Below are 22,414 nucleotides of genomic sequence, written 5' to 3'. Positions count from 1 at the left end.
TTAACTCCACTTGAATGCACCATATCTCCTGACTCAGATATTTTGGATATTTTGGTATGACTCATTAACTTTATCCAATTATACAATTATATACCACAAATTAGTAAATTACTCCTGTGTTATACCCACCTGAATGAAATAGAATTGGATATAATCTGATACAGGGGTCGCCTGTGTTTCAAGTGAATCGAGTAGAGTTTAGAGTCTTCAGACAGTGGCAATGGCAGTGGCAGTGGCAGTGGAGTTGGAGTCGAGTCTTCTTTTTTTAAAAAAAATAAAAAATAAAATTTATTACAATGATTGGATGAGTGAGTGCTATGCGTGAAGGGGTGGTCCAGACATGTACCCGAAACGAGAATGGATGACCAATCAAGGAGTTGGAATGTTACCTTCCCTTTCAATACAATTATTCAGTTAGGAGATGTTTTTGCCCACTCTGCTTGGCTTTGAAATGGAGAATAAGCATGTGGCCTTGGGCAACTAGATACTAAATGCTATGAGTCAATGAGTTTGACGAGAAAGGAAGATATTTTTTTTGCTAAACATGACTTCAAAGAGAGAGTAAGCAACTAATCGAAAAGAGAAGCTAAGCAGCTAAGAGAAATTTTCCAACCAGCCTCCGTCTGTTTCCATCAAAGATAAAAATAAATATCTCAAACTAATATCTTGTCTCACGAGTTCCCAAAAATATCTCAAACTGACATAGAGGCTTATTGATAGAAGAATCCTCTGGCTTTCCTTCTAAAATTTTGGAATAGGGCAGCGGAGATAAGCTGTTAAATCATCTCAAGGCATCAACAAATGTGGGCTGGTCACATCTACTAGTGTAAGTCTATCTCCTGCAATCACAGCCATTCTTTTGACATGTGAATCAATCCAAAAGCCATAGATCATGCAAACAGTTCCAAATTTCTGGATCTTCCGAAGTGAGGATACCGTTACAATATATATCTTCACAAGTTAGAAAGCTCTTAGATATATGAGTGCACACGGTCGAAGAATCTTACATTTCAAAGCACCCCCAATATAAGATAAAATCTGTACTACAAAGCATATATGCAAAAAGCTTGTGGACAAAGAATACACTGTAACATCAGACATCTGGAGATAGGAAAAATGGTATGAACTTTGGTTCTTATATATCAGGGAAAAACAAAGACCCTCGGCCAAAAATGGTTCTCAAATTCAGCTTAACATGCCATTGGATTTGCGTTTCGACACATATATCACCATATATGGAAGAAGAATAAAAGAATATTTCCCAAGACCATATCAACTTTTAAGCCTATTTCTTATTCATGCCTTTGTACAACAATTCGCCAAGTTGAGTCTTCTCTAGTCTGCTTTTACAATTGGACGTGTGGAAAAGAAGAAGGAAAAAACAAAAAAAGGCATGCCAATTCTTTTAGAAGGGAACAGAATTAAAAAACTAAAGCATCCTCCTTCTCCTCATCCTCTGTTGCAGTTTCTTGGAGGTCAATCTGGCCTGCAGCAGCAGAAGGGAGCAATAATTATCAGAATACAAAGACTTTAAAAAGATTTTTATTTCCTTTTTAAAAAAATATATATATATATATATATATATATATATATATATATATATATATATATATATACTTTCTCTGAAAATATTTTCTCGGTTGAGAAAAGAAACCAATAGAGCCATTTAATTGCTACAACATAATAATTTACATATCATGGTATGGAAAATCAAGTGCATTGTTAACATGGTTTACTGCAGTACAAAATTACAGATGAAGAAAAAAAATAACAGTGTACATAGTCCAAGTTGTTAGAATCTTGAAGCACATGGCAAAGGAAAATAACAATTTGGTCAAGGTGAAATTCTAAAGACACCAGGCATTTAATTCATTTGCAGATAAGAAACACACCACAAATTCTGTGTAAGTTGTTCAAAATTAGAGAATATTAGTAAACAAGATTAGAACTCAATTTGGGATTTTACAACCAGATTCCATTTCTGAAAGAAAACCGTGTTGGGCTGTACAAGACATTAAACATCATTTTCTTTGAATCATTTAGCGGTTAAGGTACAAGGTCAAAGTTCACTAATGTGAATCTGATGCTGAATTTTTTCAATTAATTGCATCATATTAAAATGAAACCTGCATAGCCAGGCACTTTTCAGGAAAACAGTATCCTAACACAAATAAAGTCCACATTTCCAGGGTCATTCAGAGAACTGTGAAATTTATATCTACAGAAAATCACTCTCATTGTGCCAGACATGATAACAGGCAAATTACCTAGAATGACTCTGGATCTATTTTTCCTTATATCAAACTAAGTTTTCATGACCAATAAATAGTAATTGAAGAAAGTTAACCGTACCAAACAATGAAACCAGCGAGGGGGCCTTTGAAGATCCATTAGATCTAATGTCTGTACCTGCAATTCGCATCAAGAATAATGAGCCTCCTCTACTATTGATAGTCCCAGGAACATATTTGTCAGAATATACACATTTCAACCAGATTGTAATTTACAGTTGTTACTCAAATACAGTGTTCTTCCCTTCTATGGAACCTAGAAAGATGAAGCTAAAACTTACATGAAGCATAAAAAAATCCGAATGATAAACAGTAACATACACCAACTAGCTCAATTTCATAAGTACTGGGTCCCAAAAATAGAAATATAGAAGCACAAACCCACTACTCTAAAATGGCACTAAAATCATCTGTTGTCAAGTTGTTTCCTTATGGAAAAATCATCACATATAATGCAGCATCCAAGGTGAACAGTTATCTAGAGAAGGATTTAATGGAGAATGTTCATTAAAATTACCATTGCCAGATTAATGATCATATACTTTTTGGAAAAACCTAATGAAACCAACCCATACAAGAGCATTTAAGATATTATGATGTGCTTTTACTCCATATCATATACATGTATTCATCAAGTTATCATCCTTTTAAATAGCATCACCATCTTTAACTAGACTAACCCATGGACTCCAGGGTTCACAACTATATATGAAGGGGACTGACAGACACGTTGCAAGCAGAAAAAACAAAAGCAAGGGTTGAAATAACTTTTAACATCTACAGTAATATGGAACAATTGGTTAAATAAATGTGTAGCACCAGACACAAAATGGATCTTACAACTATTACCCTAACTGACATTTCCATACGAGTAGTGGACTATTAACCTATAAGAAACTCATCCATACATTAGGGAAATTTGAACCCAAACTGTATGCACTATATCTCTTCCTGCAGATTTCTTCCAAAAACTTTAGGTAATAACAGCAGAGGAGCCTTTGGAAGGTTTTGGTCCACAAGGGACATGGCTAGTTCCGACGGAATTCAATGCAGTTTCTATCATCACATTGAAAAATGTCATGACTAACTTAACGTCAATGCTTAATTCATCATCATGTAAGGATTTATAGTTGGGTTTGGAGATGGCCAAAATCACCCACTGCATTCTTTGTTCATCTTGATTGAAATGGGATTGTCCATTTTAGAGAGGATACTTGGGAAGATTAAAGAAAAAACCAATGTTTTTAAAACCAGATTGATCATTGAACTAGAAAAGACAATGATTCAAAGTTCAATGGTCAAACCGATGGTTAAACTGTGGTCAAACCGATGATGTCATAAATATATAATTTATATATTATATAAAATTAAAAAGAATTATAAGAAATTAAGAATGTATAGATATATATATAATTGAAAATTTAAATAATATTTCATTTTTTAAATTTGATATGCCAAATTAAATGATAAAAATATATTAACATTTAAAATTTTATTAAATAAAATATATATAATATTTAAGTATGAAGATATATTTAAGATGAAAGGAAAATTATAATATTTAATTTTTAGATGTTTATATATCTTATTATTTTAAAATTTAAAAAATTATTATATTAATTTTTTTTTTTTGATAGATAAGCACTGAATATATTAAAAAGAGGCCAAAAAGCCACACAGTATACAAGGAGTATACAAACCAGCTAAGCCTCACAACCAAAAAGAAAGCAAAAAACCCCACCAACCCTTAGCTGGAGGCTAACCACTCCAAGAAGCCTATAAGGGACAGCGAATTCTCTCCACTATACAATCTAGCCCAACGCCATAAATTACAAACAAAAGAATTTTTTAATTTCTGAATTGCTAACACTCCCCCCTTAAATGCTAGTCTATTTCTTTCATTCCAAAGCGTCCAAAAAATGTACAACGGGATAGACTTCCATATCTTTTTCCTCTTTTTCCCAACAAAAAGGCCCCTCCAGCTCAATAAGACCTCCTTTACAGTTTCTGGAAAGACCCACTGAACACCAAACAAAGCAAAGACCATATCCCACAAGACTTTTGCCACTATATAGTGTATGAGAATGTGATTTACAGATTCCTTTTCACAGCCACACAAGAAACAACAATTCGGGAGTTGCCACCCTCTTTTCTGGAGCCTATCTAACGTAAGCACATTCCCCCAAGTGGCCTCCCAAGCAAAGAACAATATTTTAGTTGGAACTTTATCCACTCAAATGTTACTTTTCGGAAAGTTGGTGGCAACGGTATTGACCACCAAATTGTACGCTTCCTTGATTTTAAACTGCCCATTTCTTCCTCCTTTCCAATAGACTGAATCTTCCTCTAAAGTAGGTTTATAGCCCCTCAAGACATGAAGCAAGTTACCTACCATATCCAATTCCCAATCATTGAAATCCCTCATAAACCTTAAATCCCAACCTCCTTGACCGACATTCTGATCCTACTCTAAAAATTATTATATTAATTATTTTATATTATTTTCATACTTATCATTATATAATTATTATAAAAATAAAACATGAATGTAAATATTTATATTTATTTAATGGTTCTATATGATGAAAATGTAAAAAAATAAAAAAAAAAAATCAATGTGTCTACATTATCATTTAAGTTGTTGTACAACAATAGATAACAAAGTAATTGAGTGGCTAAGTGGTCAAATCCTTTGTTTTTGTAACTAAAGGTCTATGGCTCAAGTCCCCTTGGGTGCAAAAATTATTTCCCTCATAATCAATCCCACATCAGAAATATGTAGCCTACATTTGCTTTTTCAATACCTTGAAACAATGACTAAAAACACAAGTGGGCTTGAGTGTGGCTAGTCAACCAGGCCATCAGTGGATGGTTCAATTGGTCAAATTGGCCGATTTGACTTTTAAAACATTAGAGAAAACCTATATGCCTATGCCTGTGGAAAAAAGAAAAGTAGAGAAAGGGGAGAGATAAAAAAAGGAATATCTGATGAAATGGGATCAAGATTGCTAGTGGTACTAACATAAATTGCTTTATGTTGTGATGATAGTTTATTTATATTCTTCAGTCTAGACTTTTTTTTTTTTTTTGGAGATTAGAAACAAAAACATTTTCATTGATATGAGAATACAAGAAAGGATGCAAAACCTTTCTCCACATTACAAAACCTAATCAAAACAAAGGAAAAGAAATACTCTCCAATAGACATCAAAACTACTCAACATTGCTATTTTAACCCTTTTGAGCTACATGTTGACATCTAATCAAGTTGAATTATGTTGAGAGGAATGGCCTTGAAAGTTGTAATAGTCCGGCCCAAAAAGATGACTAGAAGTAAACTAGATCACATATCGTTTTAATATACCTCACTTATCCGTAAAGATCCTAACATTTCTTTCCCTCCATATTATCCAAATCAATGTAAGACAAGTGATTTGCCATATAACTTTGTTTGTAGTAATTCTATCCAAACCCTAAAAAGAAAAAGTCAACATTTCACTAACATTTCTAGGAGGAACTCAAACCAAATTGGCTAGTTTGAATAGTTTGTGTCATAACTCCAAAATTATTAGCAATGTAAAAAAAGATGATCCATCGATTCTCAATTGCCAATATAAAGAGTGCAAACATCCAAATTAAGGGTTTTGAAAGGCCTTTTCGCCTGAAGTAAGTTATTGGTCTCAACCTTCTTGTTAACCACTGACCAAACAAATAACTTGACCTTTGATAAGGCTTTTGATTTCCATATGAAATTTGTAGGAGAAAAGAAAACTTGAGTTCATTGATTAGATATAGTTCAGAAGAAAGATTTGACCGAAAATAAGCCGAAGGCAAATAATAATCAAGCTCTCATATCTGAGGAAGACGGTGATAGTTAACATGACTGAGAATAGATATGAGACTTTCAAGATTCTATATCTTTGAATTAGTGAGGTTATGTTAAAATTCAAAGCTAAAAGTTAAAGGGGAAGAGAGTCCAAGCATAGATGAAATAAAGGAATTTTTAGCTTATGTGACTTTGTAAAGACTTGGGAATTGAAAAGTCAAAGGTTGTTTCCCTCACCAAAAATCTTCCCAAAAAACAGAATTTTGTCCTATCACCAACCAAAAATAGAATTCGACTACTTAATTAAAATGTTGGTGTCCCAACCCTTTAAATGTGTCACATAGGTGCTCAAGATGACCTTGTGTAATACAGTTGTAATCTTCCTAGGAAATTTCTACAACCACTTTCCTGTGAGGCCTTATTTCACAAAGATGTGCTCTCGAGCCTTAACCTTCCTTCCCCATTTTACTTGCATACTTGAATTCAACTAATAACATGATCTCTCTTTCCCTCCCCAAACCTCAACCAAAGGGAATTTTGCTACTAAGGATGGAATCTTATACAATGAAAGGAAATAATTACGGATGTGAGATAAACAAGATCCAATCAAAGTTATTCTTCCGCCTAAGGACAAAAAGTTTTTTTCCATACATCCAGTATCCTTAAAATTCTATTTATGATTAGGCTCCAAACAACACTAGCCTTAAGATTCCCCTCTAATAGAAGACCCAAATAGGTTAAAGGCCAATAAACTTTACATTCTAACAATGAAGACAATCAAACAATTTGATCCCAGCTCATATTAATTCCTAAGAATGTGCTCTTGTCAAGATTGATCTTAAGTCGTAAAATGCACCTAAAACAACAAGATAAGCTTAAGATTTTGTAAGTCTTCCATTATGGCATTAACAAAATAAATAATGCCATCTACAAACCGTAAATGAGTCACCTTAGTCTTCCTTCTCCCTACTAGGAAACTTCAAGAATAGCTCTTTCCTTTGCTTTTAATTACATCCTACTTAAAACGTTAATTGCAATGATGAAAAGGAAAGGGGAGATAAGATCTCTCCTCTAGTTGCCTTAAACCATTCCTTGGCATTTTCATTCACTAAGACCACAAAACTTGTTGAGGACAAACATACCCTCATCCATGATCTCCATCTAGTACTAAATCCTTTTTTTGTTAAGAGCATATCTAAAAACCCCAACCCACATGGTCATAGGCCTTTTCAAAATCAATTTTGAAAACATCTCCTTTTCTCATCCACCATTTCGTTGGCTATCAATACTACATTTGAGATTTGTCTCCTTTCCACAAAAACACCAAGGGAAATGTTTATGGTTTCATTAAAAACTCCTTAGATGCAACTTTAAAGACTTTAACCATAATCTTAGACAAGCTTGTGATCAAACTAATGGGCTTAAAGTCTAAAATTTTGATGACTTAATTCTTTTTTGGCACTAGAGCAATGCAAGCGGCATTAGTGCTTTGTTTGATTACCTTGCTATTATGGAACACCATGAACACTTTTAATAAATCATTTTTTACCATGACCCAACAATCTTGCTACACTACTATGGAGAAACCATCCGACCCTTAGGTTTTTTCCATGTCTAATAAAAATTTTTTTTTTACGAATTTCCTCTTAAAAAAAGGGTCAATCCAATCAAATTGCACTTTTTTCTAAACGAGGTCAGTTCAAGTCTTCTAGCCACCATGAATCTCCAAAGGGCCTAGCATATAATTTTTTGAAGAATCTCACTATCTCCTTAGAGATACTCTCTAAATTGTTTAAAACAGCCTCTTCTTGCTTCTCCAAAGACTTGATGAGCTTCCTGCTTCTACTTCTACTTCTATTAACCATTCTATGGAAAAACTTAGAATTGCAATTCCATTTTTGTATCCATCTTATCATAACCTTTTGTCTCCTAGTAACCTCTTCCTTTAACAACAATTCTTCCATCTCCACTATCTTTAAAGCCCTAAGAGCTAGAAGCTCCGAAGAGAGATTTTCTTTCTACTTGTTGGTATCAATGTTGACAATATCTTTGAGAATATTCTTTTCCTCTCCTTTCAGCATCTAAACGCAACCTTACTCCATTCTTTCAATTTTGATTTGACATATTGTAGCCTTTTCACGAATCTATGACCTTCCCACCCTTCAACCATAAACTCTTTCCACCAAGAGTGAAAACTAGTCTTAAAGTCAGGGTGAAGCAATCACATGTTTTCGAACCTATATGGAGTTGGTCCAACAGATTTATGTCTATTATTTCAATTTTTGATTTGAAATATTGTAGCTTTTTCATGAATCTATGACCTTCCCACCCTTCAACCAAAAACTCTTTCCATGAAAAGTTAAAACTAGCTTTAAAGTCAAAGTGAAACAATCACATGTTTTCAAACCTATATGGAGTTGATCCTTATTTGAACAGGTTTGTGTCTATTCTTTCAATTTTGATTTGACATATTGTAGCCTTTTCATGAATCTATGACCTTCCCATCTTTCAACCAAAAACTCTTTCCACCAAGAGTTAAAACTAGCCTTAAAGTCAAGGTGAAACAATCACATGTTTTCGAACCTATATGGAGTTGGTCCCTGTTTCAACAGGTTTGTACCTAAGACAATTGGCCAATGATCTGAGGTGAATATGGTCTTCTTAGAGGCTATGTGTAAAGTCTATTCCAGTTCATTTGAAAATAAAAATCTATCTAGCCTCTTGCAAACAAAGAATTCTTGTAAACTGGACCATGTAAATAAAGCATTTTTAAGTGGGGGATCGACCAACTCACTTTCTTCAATGAATTCATCAAAATCTTTCATGTAAGGGGTTAATCTCGAACTACATAATGCCAACACACACACAAATAAATAATAATAACAAGATCTAATATCATTGTCCAAAAGTCTTTTATGAGAATGGAAATGTTGGTATCTCCAACTAAAACTAGCTTAATTGAAATTGAGAAGGATCCTAGCACTAAGTCTAAACATGTAAAAGAAAAAAAAATTAGATAGGTCAAACCAAAAAGATCTAATATCATTGTCCAAAAGTCTTTTATGAGAATGGAAATATTGGTAACATACACTAAGGTAAGTCAAAAATCTATTTCTCCAACTAAATCTAGCTTAATTGAAGCTAAGAAGGATCCTAGCACTAAGTCTAAACATGCAAAAGAAAAAAAATTAGATTGATCAAACCAAAAAGATCTAATATCATTGTCCAAAAGTCTTTTATGAGAATGGAAATGTTGGTAACATACACTAAGGTAAGCCAAAAATCTACTTCTCCAACTAAAACTAGATTAATTGAAACTAAGAAGGATCCTAGCACTAAGTCTAAACATGAATATTTTCTTGAGTTCCATATTGTTAAGACTCCTCCCGATGACCCACAAGTTGGTAAAGTGGCTTACTTCTTGTTTCTGGTTGTCCACACGAATCTCATGTCACACTCGTCCCTCTTTGTTTCCTAAAACATCACAATGTCTGGAGATCCGTGGTGAAGAAAATCCTTTATTACTCTCTTTTTCTTTCTAGACCCTAAGCTTCTAATGTTCCAACTTATGATTTTCATACCACAAGTGAAAATCCCAACAAACATGGTGCCAACCCCAATTAAGCATCTCTTCCGGATATCACAGCTTATACTTCCCCCTTAAACATTCTACTTTAAACTATTGCAACCCATTGGAAGATCATTCTCTCAATACTTGACTAGCTTAAAATTTATGATTGCCAAAACAGACAAAACTCTTTCCATTTTATTAGGGGTAATACCTATGAGAAAACCTTCAAAAGAGAAGGAACCTAAGTCTATTGGCTGTTTTTGTTTTGCAAGGAATTGAGCCCCCTTGGGGGGACCGGGCAGTGTTCTAAGGGAAGTAGCACTCTAATACACTGGGTTATATTGAAAATAGGACACCCTATTCCATCACAGTTGGGACTGCTGACAATTCAGTCAGGTACTGCATTTGGAAAAATTGGATTTGCGACTAAGAGAGGATCTGAATGGGTTGTCAAATACGGCTGAGCAGTGACTGGAACTAAATAGTTTAAAGGAATCAAAAAGAGATTTGAAGGGGTGGGATAAATGGGACTTTGGCTTTGTGGAGCTGGTAACATTGGGACTTCTCTCTGCTTTTTGGAAGGCAAATAGCAGGCCTCCTCAAAGTTCCAGCCCTTTGCAAAGGATTCTGGCCTAGAATGACTTACCTGAACTTGTCATGGTGAGAACACCCTCCAGCCCCTACAGTCTGGAGTTATATTGCTGCAAAATCCTTGGTTTTCTGTCGGTTACTTGAACCGAGATACTAGATGGTTTTAATTGCTATAGGGGTCTATGGCCACAAGGCCCACAACATACCCCCTTATCATTTTAGGTTGTCAATGTAATTCCTATTACTCAATTTCTCACCCTTTTTTTTTTGAAAAAAATTATTTTGCCAGGCAAGTAGGTTGTATGTTAAAGGTGTCTAAGGGAAAAGGGGCACACTATCTAGGTGCCCAGGGACATAGCTCCTGTTCATCATACATAATGCAGGCAAGCTAATACACCGCTCAAGTGATGACTTTACCATTTTCAACTAGTTCTGTCCAATTTAAAGCCCTATGTAGGCAGGAATTCTGGATATAGTAGCACCAAAAATTCACAGTTGATTCCTAATCTTCCTAGGTCACCTCAGATCAACACATTTCTGATTGCTTTTTTACCCATCTAATGACTCCTCATTTTGGCTATGCTATGTCTGTTAGTGTCCATCTGTTGACTCCCCAATATTCTGCGGCATACCAATGCTTTTTTGGTCAGGCTTTTGCATGGATAGTCAAAGTAACTTTCTTTTCAAGTGTTTCCAGATTACAATAAATAGTGTTATTTGTTCATCAGGTTGATCACTGGACAATAAACCAAAATGACTAACAAGGTAAACAATCAGGAATTTAAAATCAATAGCTAATTCTGGGAGCAGCAAACCTGAAGTTCCAATTGATTTCATGATATCTGATTTCTTGAAAGTATATCCTATGAAATTGGCATCTTTTGATGTCAACATCTGCAAAATTGGACATGCAAAATAAAACTGAAAATTATACCTCCTCATACCTAGAACCATTCAAAAGCTTAAAAATTAAAAAAGACAAATATCAGAATTGACAACATTTTTTTCTAAGCAATTTATTTTCATGTGTTCCTTAGATAGTTGAAAACTTGAAATAAATCAACATATTGAAAAAAGAAACGAGTCTGAGCTAAAAAAACAAACAAACAAACAAACAAAAAAAAACAAAAGCAGCCATGGATGACATATATTTTCACCAAATATCATTTTTTAGCACAAGGGCTTCTCCCTTCCTGTTATCCTAACTGGCCAAACACTCTCACCCAACCAAACACCACACCCCCACCCCCAAAGCTCTCCTTGCCCAAAGTACAAAGATATATATAATAAATAAACAAAACAAACACTTCCACCAGTTTTAGAAGTTACTTTGACTGCCATAATCCATGAAACCTCATAATAGATACAATAAAGATCAGACTTAATTAGGAACCAAATCTCCTAAACATTGTTATTAATTGTGTATACTCATGGCTAAAACAATTTGACGTAGCACAACCCCTAGAATGATTGTCTACAATCAAATAGGTGGGCTAAAAAAATTTGATGTAGGACAATCCCTAAAATGATTGTCTACAATCAAATAGGTAGGCTAAGGTTTCAATCTTTTAGGCTATGTTTGGTTCTCGAAAAATTTGAGGGAAAATGTGAGGGAAAGAAAATAGAGAGGAAAAGCAGAACAAACAAAAAAGTGAAAGAAAATAAAAATAGGTTTAAATTCAATAAATTATTTTTATATGCTTCTTTTTTATAGGTAAGTGCAAATTGTATAAAAACGCCAAAAGGGGCGCACCAAAGTACACATGGTGCATAGAACGGTCACCTAATAGCGGCAAAAAATGATAAGGAAAACAAAAATACTCCCTCCCTCAATCTGCCTATTTTTATATGCTTCTTCAAACTCATTTTACTTATTTTCTTATATTATATAAAGATTTAATAATTTAAAAATATATAAATTTTTGACAAATTTTAATTATATTTAATTTTGTTTTGTATTTTCCATGGTGAAATCAATCATGAGAAAACCATTTTCCTTAACACTTTTTTTCTTTCCTTAGTACATTTAGGAAACCAAACATAGCCTTACGGCTTAAAGAGAGGAACATAAAATTTTATGTCAACGAGGAAAAGTAAAACAAAATAAATAGAAAGAAAGACAAGAAGAAGATATCAAAATCTTAGAATTTCACTAAAGCCTTTTAGAAATCTCACCTAAAAGAAAATAAATGGAATCTCACCATTGAAAATTGCAAGATATGTAAAGAAAACATAATATTATTGATCACTAATTTTTAATCTTGTTTTACATCAATTAGCCTTTTATTTAAAGGCTTTAGAAAATCCTAGAATTTGAATAAAAACCTAACCTATATAGTTACTAATTAGTACACTTATTTTCTTCCTAAAATTGTTAAATCTTCTAAAAGAATTAAAAGAAATAAATAACTTACATTTTAGATTTAGAAACTAAATATAATAAAATTTCTAATAAAGAAGACTTCTAAATTCTATGAACTCAAAATAGAAACTATTGGATTAAATATTATTTTAACCGATATACTGTTTAGAATTTTCTTCCTTATTTTTTAAGAAAATGGTAAAACTTCCCAAATTCTAAATTAAACTAAAATACTAATTACTAACTACTTATGACCCCCCAAAAAGTTACAAAATTACCCAACTACTCTCGATATAGTAATTTAGTTTATTATTATTATTATTATTATTATTATTATTATTATTATTATTATTATTATTATTATTATTATTATTATTTCAATTCTTTTGTGCATAGATCTTAGAGATTCATCCTCATAACAATTCCAAAGGAAAAAAAAAGTAACTAATCATGAAATAAGTGCACCACATGAATGAGTTCTCTAGGTGCCAAAGGACGGTCTCCTTGGAGACAAGCTATTGCATCAAAAACCTTACATGTATTCAAGAAAAAGATAGGTCTTGCTAAATTCATTTTGAAACCTTTGAACAGTAACTCAAAATAATCATATAAAAATTATGATCACACATAGGTTCCAAAGAACAATATCCTCTCAAATTAATACTCATTTGTTGGATCTTAAAATTACTTCTAGATAAGATGTTCAATTAGATCAAAAGGAAAAAAATAAAATAAACAAAAAATAATAATAATAAAAATCAATACAAGTTCATTACCTTTCTCCAAGGTCCCACTCTCGGTATTGTTGATGGTGGACCTTCTACCTGTCAAAATGCAAAGGCTTAGCAAAAGAATTTTGAATTAATGAATTGAGAAATGGAAGCAAATAGAGCACAAAATTGTAAAAAAAACTACATTCTTAAGAACTAAGAAGTTGGGATGGCATCATCTAGAGACTAAGGGTTTATTTGTTTTTTTTTTTTTGGCTAAGTCTTAAAGCTACTATTTTTAAGATTTAAGATATTTTAGAGCCGTTTGCTTTTTTAACTTATCACCTCCTAAGACAATTTTGTTTAAATAAAAAAAGTTAATTTTTTTTTACTTTTGTCTTCTCAACCTTTAACTTCTAAAACACCCAAAATAAAACCAATTTTACTTTTGAAAATTCCTTTTATTCTTGACTTAAAAATAAATCAAAACTACTTCAATTTTGTACTAGTTGACTATGAAATAAGTTTACCATAAATTGAAAAATCTATCATCCAGAAAAAATTCAACATAACTGATTTTTCACATTTTCTCTCTTATTTCTCAAGAAAATTTAGATAAATTTTTTTGAATAATTGTTACATAGACGCAAAACCAATAATATAAAAATTAGTTAATTTGGATAAGAAATGAATATAAAAATTTTCAAAATCAAAATACTATTTAACTAGATGCAACTATTATTTTTGTCCTAATTCTCAATGAAATTAAATTTTGTAGATTACTCAATCAGAAAATAAATAAATAATTAAATAATACAACAACAACAACATTGAACTCATAGAATTTGGATAAAAATGAATTTACTACATTTTTTTAAGGTCCAACCTTTTATAATATAACAAAATTGAAATATATAAATCAATTATCATTAATTCAAATAAAATTTCCTACAATTAGAACTCCAAAGTATGATTCATGCCCATCTAGTTATTTGTTAGAATCAACAATTTTAATTAATTTTGAAAAATAAAAAGTGAGGAAGTCATGTTCTTAATTCTCTAATTGAACATCTAAAAAATAATGAATTGAATTTAACAATTGAGCACACATTTCAATCACAAATATATAGATCGAAATACGCATCACATATAAATCCATGGTTAATTAATGAAACTTAACCAAGAAAACTTCTAATATTTTCTTAATGACTAAACATAATTACTACCTAGTGACTAATTTTCTAACTAATTGCATAATTAATCATTAGGATTCAAATATCTTTATCTTAATTATATAAAATAAAAATAGAAAAATAATTAATGTATGTAAGGATAAGGATGGTTTATTCGACACATAACTACAGTAAGAAATTAATAAAAGCGAACAATTTAATGCTTAATATCATTTAGACATTATTAAAAATAAATAACTTAATATTTGATACCATATATTTACAATTAAGTTAAATTAAGGTCCATTCAAATTTGAGATAAAAAACAAATGCTATCTAAGTGAAAGAAATTGCAGAGATGGTTTGGTCATCACCAGATACCATTTCCAATACATGCAGATAGAATATTCTAGGTAACCAAGCAGAAGATCAAAAAGAACACAGAAATATGGCCTGTGAAAGAGCAACTGGTTAAACAGTGTTCATATTCTGAAATTCCTGTTTGGGACAAAGGTTTGTTCAGTTGAATGAGTTCCATTATCAATTTTCCAGAAACTTTTTCCCAAGTTGAAAATTGAATTCTACATTTATAATCAGTGTACTCACTTCATCAAACTTCTCGAAATTCTGGGTGTCTAGCTCTCCAGTAACAGTAGGTTTATGAGCAGCTTCCATTTCATATAGCTTGTCCCATTGAATACATCTAAACCATGGATGTGCCTGAAGAAATAATGATATTATAAAAACACCAACTAGATTGAACATCAAAGGGAAAATGGACTAATGGCAGGAGCCACAAATAAATGATGTGCATATTACTGATTAAGCTAATAAATTGGAGAAAAACAAATAAATGTGGGGAGCGCCTATTTACAACTACTTTGGGCAATCCCTCATTTTTATTTCAGGAAAAACAAAGCAAAACCTTTAATGAGCCACAAATAAATGATGTGCATATTGCTGATTTACCTAATAAATTGGAAAAGACAATAAATGCGAGGAGTGCCTATTTACAACTACTTTGGGCAATCCCTCATTTCTATTTCATCAAGAAAAACAAAGCAAAACCTTTAATCTCTGTAGATCCATTCGACACTTACTTTACATGAATCATCAAGGAAAATGATAGTTTCATGGAAGGGTGTTTACCTTTATTTCTTCCACTCCTCCAGTCCCCAGCCTTGTTTCAACATCACAAAGCAAATGACAGATCAGATCCTTAGCTTCATCAGATATTTTGGGTTCCTCAGGCAATTTCAAGCATGTTTTCCAATTGATAATCTGATACAAAACAGAAACTTTTTCGATTCTGAAAACACAAGGGATACTCAAGAAATAACAAAGAGCCACGGATATGGTTTCACCTTGCGGCATGTGATCCTTGGATCATCAGAACAAAAAGGAGGGTAGCCTATGAGCATTTCATACATGATTGCCCCCAACGACCACCAATCACACTCCATACCATATCCTTTCTTCAGCAAGATTTCAGGCGCCATATAATCAAGAGTACCAACAGTAGAATAAGCCTGCAGAACATTGAAATACAGCAATAACTTGCAACATTCAGGATTTGCTCAAAGAAGTAAATAAATATAAACAATAGAAATTGTAACAATTTTAACATAAAAGAAATTACTGTTTATACTTCCACCATGTTGTTAAAAAAGTAAATGAAACCAAATAAGGTAGAAGATAAAGTTAATACCAATGCACGACGGTTACGTTTCCATTGTTGCAATCGTTCTTTTGGCATTGACCAAGGGGCTCTGTCATATCCCGAATATCCCTCAGTTTCACTTGTGGATTCCTGGGTATTAAAAACATCATTTTCCAATAATATTGTTGAATATTTGTCATCCAGTGGCTTACACAAGCCAAAATCTGAAAGCTTCAAATGCCCATTCTTGTCCAATATCAAGTTATCTGGCTTTATGTCTCTACAAGCAGAGTAACTTCAGAGTCAGAGCAATCTTTCATGTTATTTTGAAAATAAAAAATAAGAGTATGTGCATGTACACAACAGGAGGGTGCAACAAAACCTTTCTTGAGATGTGAAACCCATAATGCATGATGAAACCCTTATTTATTTTACATTTACTAAATCTCTAAAAACAGAGTGTAAACGAAGGTCCAAAGGACAAGTTTTTGGCTCTTTACAATGACGTAACATTGAGCAATCAGATAAGTTTTGATTGTGCAAAAAGCGGCGGGATGAACCATTACAAGATGATTTACAATGAAATAATGGAAAAAATCACTATGACATCAAGCACCAAGCTGAGAACCTTTTGTTGGCAAAATTATTTAGTTTAAAACAATTTCAAACTTGGCATTATAGTTTTAATAACAATGTCGAATGTAGGATTGAGATGTCATAGAATGAATGTGGTTTCTGCAACTCTTTACATCAAGTCGAGTGGATGAACTCGAAAGGACATTTCCATTGTTGTTACAGATGAAGATATTAGCACTTGCATCATTGTTATTTTCAAAACTTCTCTTAGGCCTTTAGTTTCTATTTAGCAGTGGCAATCTGCCAAGGTGGGCCTAAACAATGAGCCTACCGCAATCTTTAGCTTTAGCCTACCCAAGCCAATCATGACCAAATCAATTAGTTTCTTGGTCATAATGAGGCTTGAAACATCCATCTCCAAAAAAAAAGGGAGAAGAACCACGCAATGTATTGTCAGCTCTTTATCCTGGACAAGACCAAACACGGTTGTGAACTATGCAACCTTGATGACCAAAAATAATGGACTGGAAATTGTCATTTCTTTCAAGATCATTAGTTTGGAAGGAAATTGAGACAAGATACGCCGACCTTTGTTTTAAATTCCTTTTTTGATAACCGAGGAACCTTCCATGGCTAAGTCCTTCAGACTCTCCATGGGGATCCAAACTTTGAGGTACTGACTGTGTCCACCACAACCAGCACAGAGTAATCCAGGGCATTCAACCAACTGTAGAAATCAAACCCAGGACTGTGTGCCTCTACTATACATCCTGGTCTTCATCCTAACCAACTGGGCATCCTAATGGGCACGGATATACTGATTTCATATACTAGAATTTTAGTTGTTTAGCAACAAGGAAAAACTAGTTCTAAAAGTCAGAATGTTTCGTGCATGCATACATGTGAGTAGCTATGGTGATCACACAAACTTATACAACACTAGATTATCTTGTGCATTGTTGTCACACCTATGGACATAGCTGTGTTGATGAATTGAGTGAATAGCTAGAATGCTCTCTGCTATGTAAAAACGTGCAACATCTTCAGAAAGAACATCTTCTCTCATCAGTAAAGTCATAATATCACCACCAGGTAAATACTCCATGATAAGGTACAAGAAATCAGAGTCTTGGAAAGAATAGAAGAGCTTTACAATGCACCGACTATCAACCTCAGCAAGCAAGTTCCTTTCTGACCGAACATGCTCAACCTAAAATATGGAAGACAGAAACAAAAAGGAAGTAAAAGAATGAATATATGCAGATGAAACAAATTGACTTCAAATCAAGTTGTGAAAAAGGTTAGTAACCACCAGGAGGAAAAGTACAAACTGAGGCTGTGAGGCATACACAAATCAAATACATACCAATATGTACTTATCTGCTCAATATGTCCACAAACAGCAATAGTTTCTATTTTGTTATAGTTGGTTAAGAAAATGAGAAGATCATGACATGTCGAACAGTAGAACATAATAATATTTTGATACTTCAAAGCGGTTTGGGGGTTCTTACCTGTCCACGGCTAAGCATCTCTGATTTCTTCAATTTCTTCATGGCAAAAATCTCTCCAGTACTTTTAGCACGACATAACCTAACCTGCACTTGTTCAACAGTTTATGGTTAGGAGTCAAGCTATCAAGGATGTATCATATTCAAAAAGTGATCCTTTTTTCTTGCATAGGAAATATAAAGGCTTTTTTTGGTTTCCAAAAAGTTTAAGGGAAAAAAAATAGAGAAAAAAAGTAAAAGGAAAGAAAAGATGAGGAAAAAAAAAGTGGATTTAACATTAAAAAAATTATTTTTATATACTACTTTAAACTCATTTCATTAATTTTTCATCTCCTATGTAAACATTAAGTAATTTTAAAATATATAAAATTCTAACTAATTTTGATGCAACTACATTCCTTCATCTGCGTGCAATGCCTTCCATAGAATGATTACTTTAATTTTAAATTTGTGACAGTAAGGAGAAACAAGCCATGCAAAAAATTAGACCATCATAAATGTAAAAACAGCATATGGAGTGAGGCAAATACAAATATGTAATAATAGGAAAAATATCACTAGAGAAATATGGCCCCAACAAGGTCAAGAGTCACTGAATAATCTGTCAAAGTCTTAACATTATTATTATTATTATTTTTAAACTTTACCAATTATATGGTGTTGCTAAAAGAAAGGTCAGATAGGTTAATGCTGCAATTAATCACTTGATTCCTCTTTTTGGGTAGGCAATTTCTCACTCCATTCCATATATTACAAAATTTTTATTAATAATTTGAAATTTCATTCTAAATCTATAAATTATTTACAACAATGGTTTTCATTACCTCGCCAAATGCACCTTTGCCAATGATAGTCAATTGTTCAAAGTCATCAATTCTAATTTTATGTCTTTGAAGTCTCATATACTCAGTTTCTTTGCGTTCCAAACTCCTTAGCATCTGCTCTTGCTCCTCATTTGATACCTGAGCTTCCTGTGCTCTTCTCTGAAGTGCTCTACGTCTGAAACAGAGTAATGTGACACAATATTACTATATCTGTCTTGAAAAGGTAAAAAGTCCTCCCTTTGTCCTACTTCAAAAGGCCCAAAAGAACTCGTTAGGGGTAATACTCTGCAGACAAATTCAAAAGGCACACACCATTTCTTTCCTGAAAAAATGATATACAGAACAAGGAACCAACCTGTTCTATTAAAGAATTTGTTACAAACCAAAGAACCAGGGGCTAATATAAAAAGGTAACTAGAAGAATTACATAGAACAAGACTGAATCCTGCTTAACCAAAAAGAGACATCCGAAACTAGATAAAGAATGGCATAAATCCAAAACAGCGAGCCTCCATTTGGACTACTAAGGAAAATAAATAAAAGAAAATGGTTCAGACTGGATTCCTTATCATTCTATTTGCTCTTCTTTTCCTTCACCATTTCCGAGAAACCAAACAGAATGATTTGCATACGGACATGAACACACTAAACAAACAAATCCTACATCAAATGCAACAAAACATAAAATCAGAGGAAAAAAACTACTGTTTAATTAAGAACAAAATCAGTACATACCTCTCTTTGCGATCTTGCAAGCCTTGAAGGTAGTTCTTGTAATGATTCTCAATAAACTGCTTGGCAGCAGCGGCCTTCTGCCTCGTCACAGGCGACGAAACCGCCACATCCTGTGCACAATCTAGATATGGATCGGCCTTCATGTTAAGCGGCCCAAACTTCACGGTTCCATCGGCGCCGTCCATCTTCGGTCACCGGGAACTCAGTCAGATGAATCTAGGGTTGAGAAGAAAGGGAGTCAATCGATGGAATCGATGAAGAAGGTTTGCAGAGAAGGAAGGGAGACACCTGAGGGTTGTCATAGCAGTGGCAACAACATATCCTCAAAAGGTGTTTGGTATAATGACTGACAGCAACAGAGAAGTTGAAGCGGGTCTGAATGGCTGTGAACTGTCATCTACACGACTCGATCAAAGCTGTCCGGTTTACCTATCTGTTTTTGGCTTTGTTTTTGTTTTCATGTTTTTTATTTTCTTTATTTAGTTTCTCAGGGCATCGCTTTTTTGGGGAGAATGGAGTGCGACCAACGCCATTGTTTTCCTCGCGTTTACATGAGAGGGTTGTATGACTTGTTGACTTCTAGCGGCAGAGTGAAGCCAGGGTCGGTTCAGCGACCCTCCTTTGTGTCGGCGGGGATATATAATAGTACAGTACAGGCCAGCTAAAGAAGAGCGTGGACGACACTTTTGATCAAGCCCCTCCGTAAAAACATTTTCATTTTGGGGCTATGACGTCTTCGACGCTCGCTGCCAGTTAAGGAAAGGACATCGGATTAGGTAATCCTATAAATTCTTCCTTTTTCTTTTTTATTTAATTTCATTACATGACTTAATAATAAAATCTTTTAGCATTATGGCTTAATTTCAACGTTACCAGCAACACTTCATCATGCACACATTGAAAAATAATATTACAGAGAGGCGCTCTTGCACCGAAATATCATTAAATCATTTTAAAAAATAAATTAAATAAATTTTATTTTATTTCAAAATAACTATTTCTTGGTGCGGCAAGATTTCAGCAGGGTGCGAGGAATATCTGGGATACGCAGAGCACTAACCAAAAACTCACAAAATTTTACAAATTGGCAACTGTTGATACGCATTATAGAAGTAGAAGGAAGGTGAGGTGCAACGGTGAAAGTCAGACCAATAAAAAAATTGCGTCTTCAACGGACGCTCCCAACCCCACACCGTTACTGGATGGTGGTATTAAATATAGAGCGAGTCCGGCCCACTCCATGAACACTGAACGGTCCAGATGCAACTGAAGAGGCCACCCTGGCACCTGTCTCCTTACCTGTATCCGATATTCTAAGACACCCTGTCTTCTTACCTGTATCCCGTTCCTGTTAGGTGGATCCTGTTTACCAAAATATCGTCTCACGTGAACTACATTTATTACACTCTTCAAAATAATTCCGAAAAGATCGCAGGTCATGTAAGTTTTTTTTTTTTAAAAAAATATATATTTCAAAATTTACACCTATCACATCTGAAAAGCAGGTAATAAGGGCCAAAGGGGCCTAATAATGATGGGAAGTGCCCCATCAATTATACAAGGAGATAAGCAAGCTTTAATGGAGATTTGTTTGCAGCTCAAAGCCTGTCTAATAATGCGGGGCCGGTGATTTTGGACTCTCTTCCTATCTTTCTAGCGGTAGATATTGTTGGGTGGTTGGACCCTTGATGCTAGCGTGTAGGCCTTTGCTCTTGGAACAAAAAAACAAACACTGGAAAAGAATAAATGAATGATGACTGCACTTTAGAAATAGTCGAATTTGTATGCAGTCCGCGCTTCTTTGTTGGATGAGTATGGCCCAAGGCAACCATGGACGAATCTAGATTCGACGAGATGTTTGACCCAACAATCAGTACTACTAATGCTGATTACTGGAACCCATGAAAGGTTCATTGTAAAAATCAGCGACGAAGTCCGAGAAATCAACTACATTCATCTTTGGATACTGAAGTCCTTTATCCATTGTATCCCTACTTTTGAGACATTGGAGGCCACCTTTTATTTTGTTTTCCCCTTTTTAAACAGAAAATGATGGAGCCCAATCCCCACAAATGGGCACATTGCATATATTGTCAGAACAAAGATAGCAAGCTTGGATGATTCTGATCAGGAGTAATGGAAGAACGTGGCTTCAATTCTAGCCAGATCTCCTTTTTAATTGTGAAACACACACTTGCAGTAAAGATTGTTCTTTAGAAAGGGAATGCATTTCTACCAAATTACTAATATCTGAGGGCATATTACAGCTTAGAATAAAAGATTTATTGTTCTTTAAAAAGGGAATAAGCATTTTTATCAGATCACTAATTTATGAGGCATATTACAGCTTAGAGTATATCTCTTCATCTTAAATATGTTCAGCACTGTTGACAACTTGCTTCAATTTCTCTCTTTAAAATTATGGGTTGGGTTGAAGATGGAGCCTTAATGGGAACATACCAATTGAGTAAAATTTTGAACCTCTCCGATTCACTAAATCCTATTCGTCTGCGATATGGCATTTATTCTCTCTTTAGGTGTATAATCAGAGCAAAATCAATTGATGGCTAGAGCCGTGAGACAGT

General features: G+C 33.8%; 1 protein-coding gene across 1 annotated transcript; it reads right to left on the bottom strand.

Annotated features, from left to right (window-relative positions):
• Positions 1 to 1,117: 1,117 nt before the first annotated feature.
• On the bottom strand, positions 1,118 to 20,456 carry LOC117906747 (serine/threonine-protein kinase tricorner). The gene is made up of 12 exons (XM_034819920.1): positions 19,830 to 20,456; positions 19,095 to 19,269; positions 18,274 to 18,357; positions 17,728 to 17,969; positions 16,232 to 16,463; positions 15,888 to 16,052; positions 15,673 to 15,804; positions 15,130 to 15,243; positions 13,418 to 13,465; positions 11,095 to 11,173; positions 2,353 to 2,409; positions 1,118 to 1,486 (listed from the first exon to the last, which is right to left on the bottom strand). Exons 1-12 carry the CDS (start codon positions 20,012 to 20,014, stop codon positions 1,422 to 1,424), a joined length of 1,578 nt encoding a protein of 525 aa, XP_034675811.1. The 5' UTR covers positions 20,015 to 20,456; the 3' UTR covers positions 1,118 to 1,421.
• Positions 20,457 to 22,414: the final 1,958 nt, after the last annotated feature.

The sequence above is a fragment of the Vitis riparia genome, chromosome 18 (genome assembly GCF_004353265.1).
Source record: "Vitis riparia cultivar Riparia Gloire de Montpellier isolate 1030 chromosome 18, EGFV_Vit.rip_1.0, whole genome shotgun sequence".
Lineage (NCBI taxonomy): Eukaryota > Viridiplantae > Streptophyta > Magnoliopsida > Vitales > Vitaceae > Vitis > Vitis riparia.
Note: the sequence above shows the minus strand (reverse complement) of the source record. Positions and strands in the feature narration are given on the sequence as shown.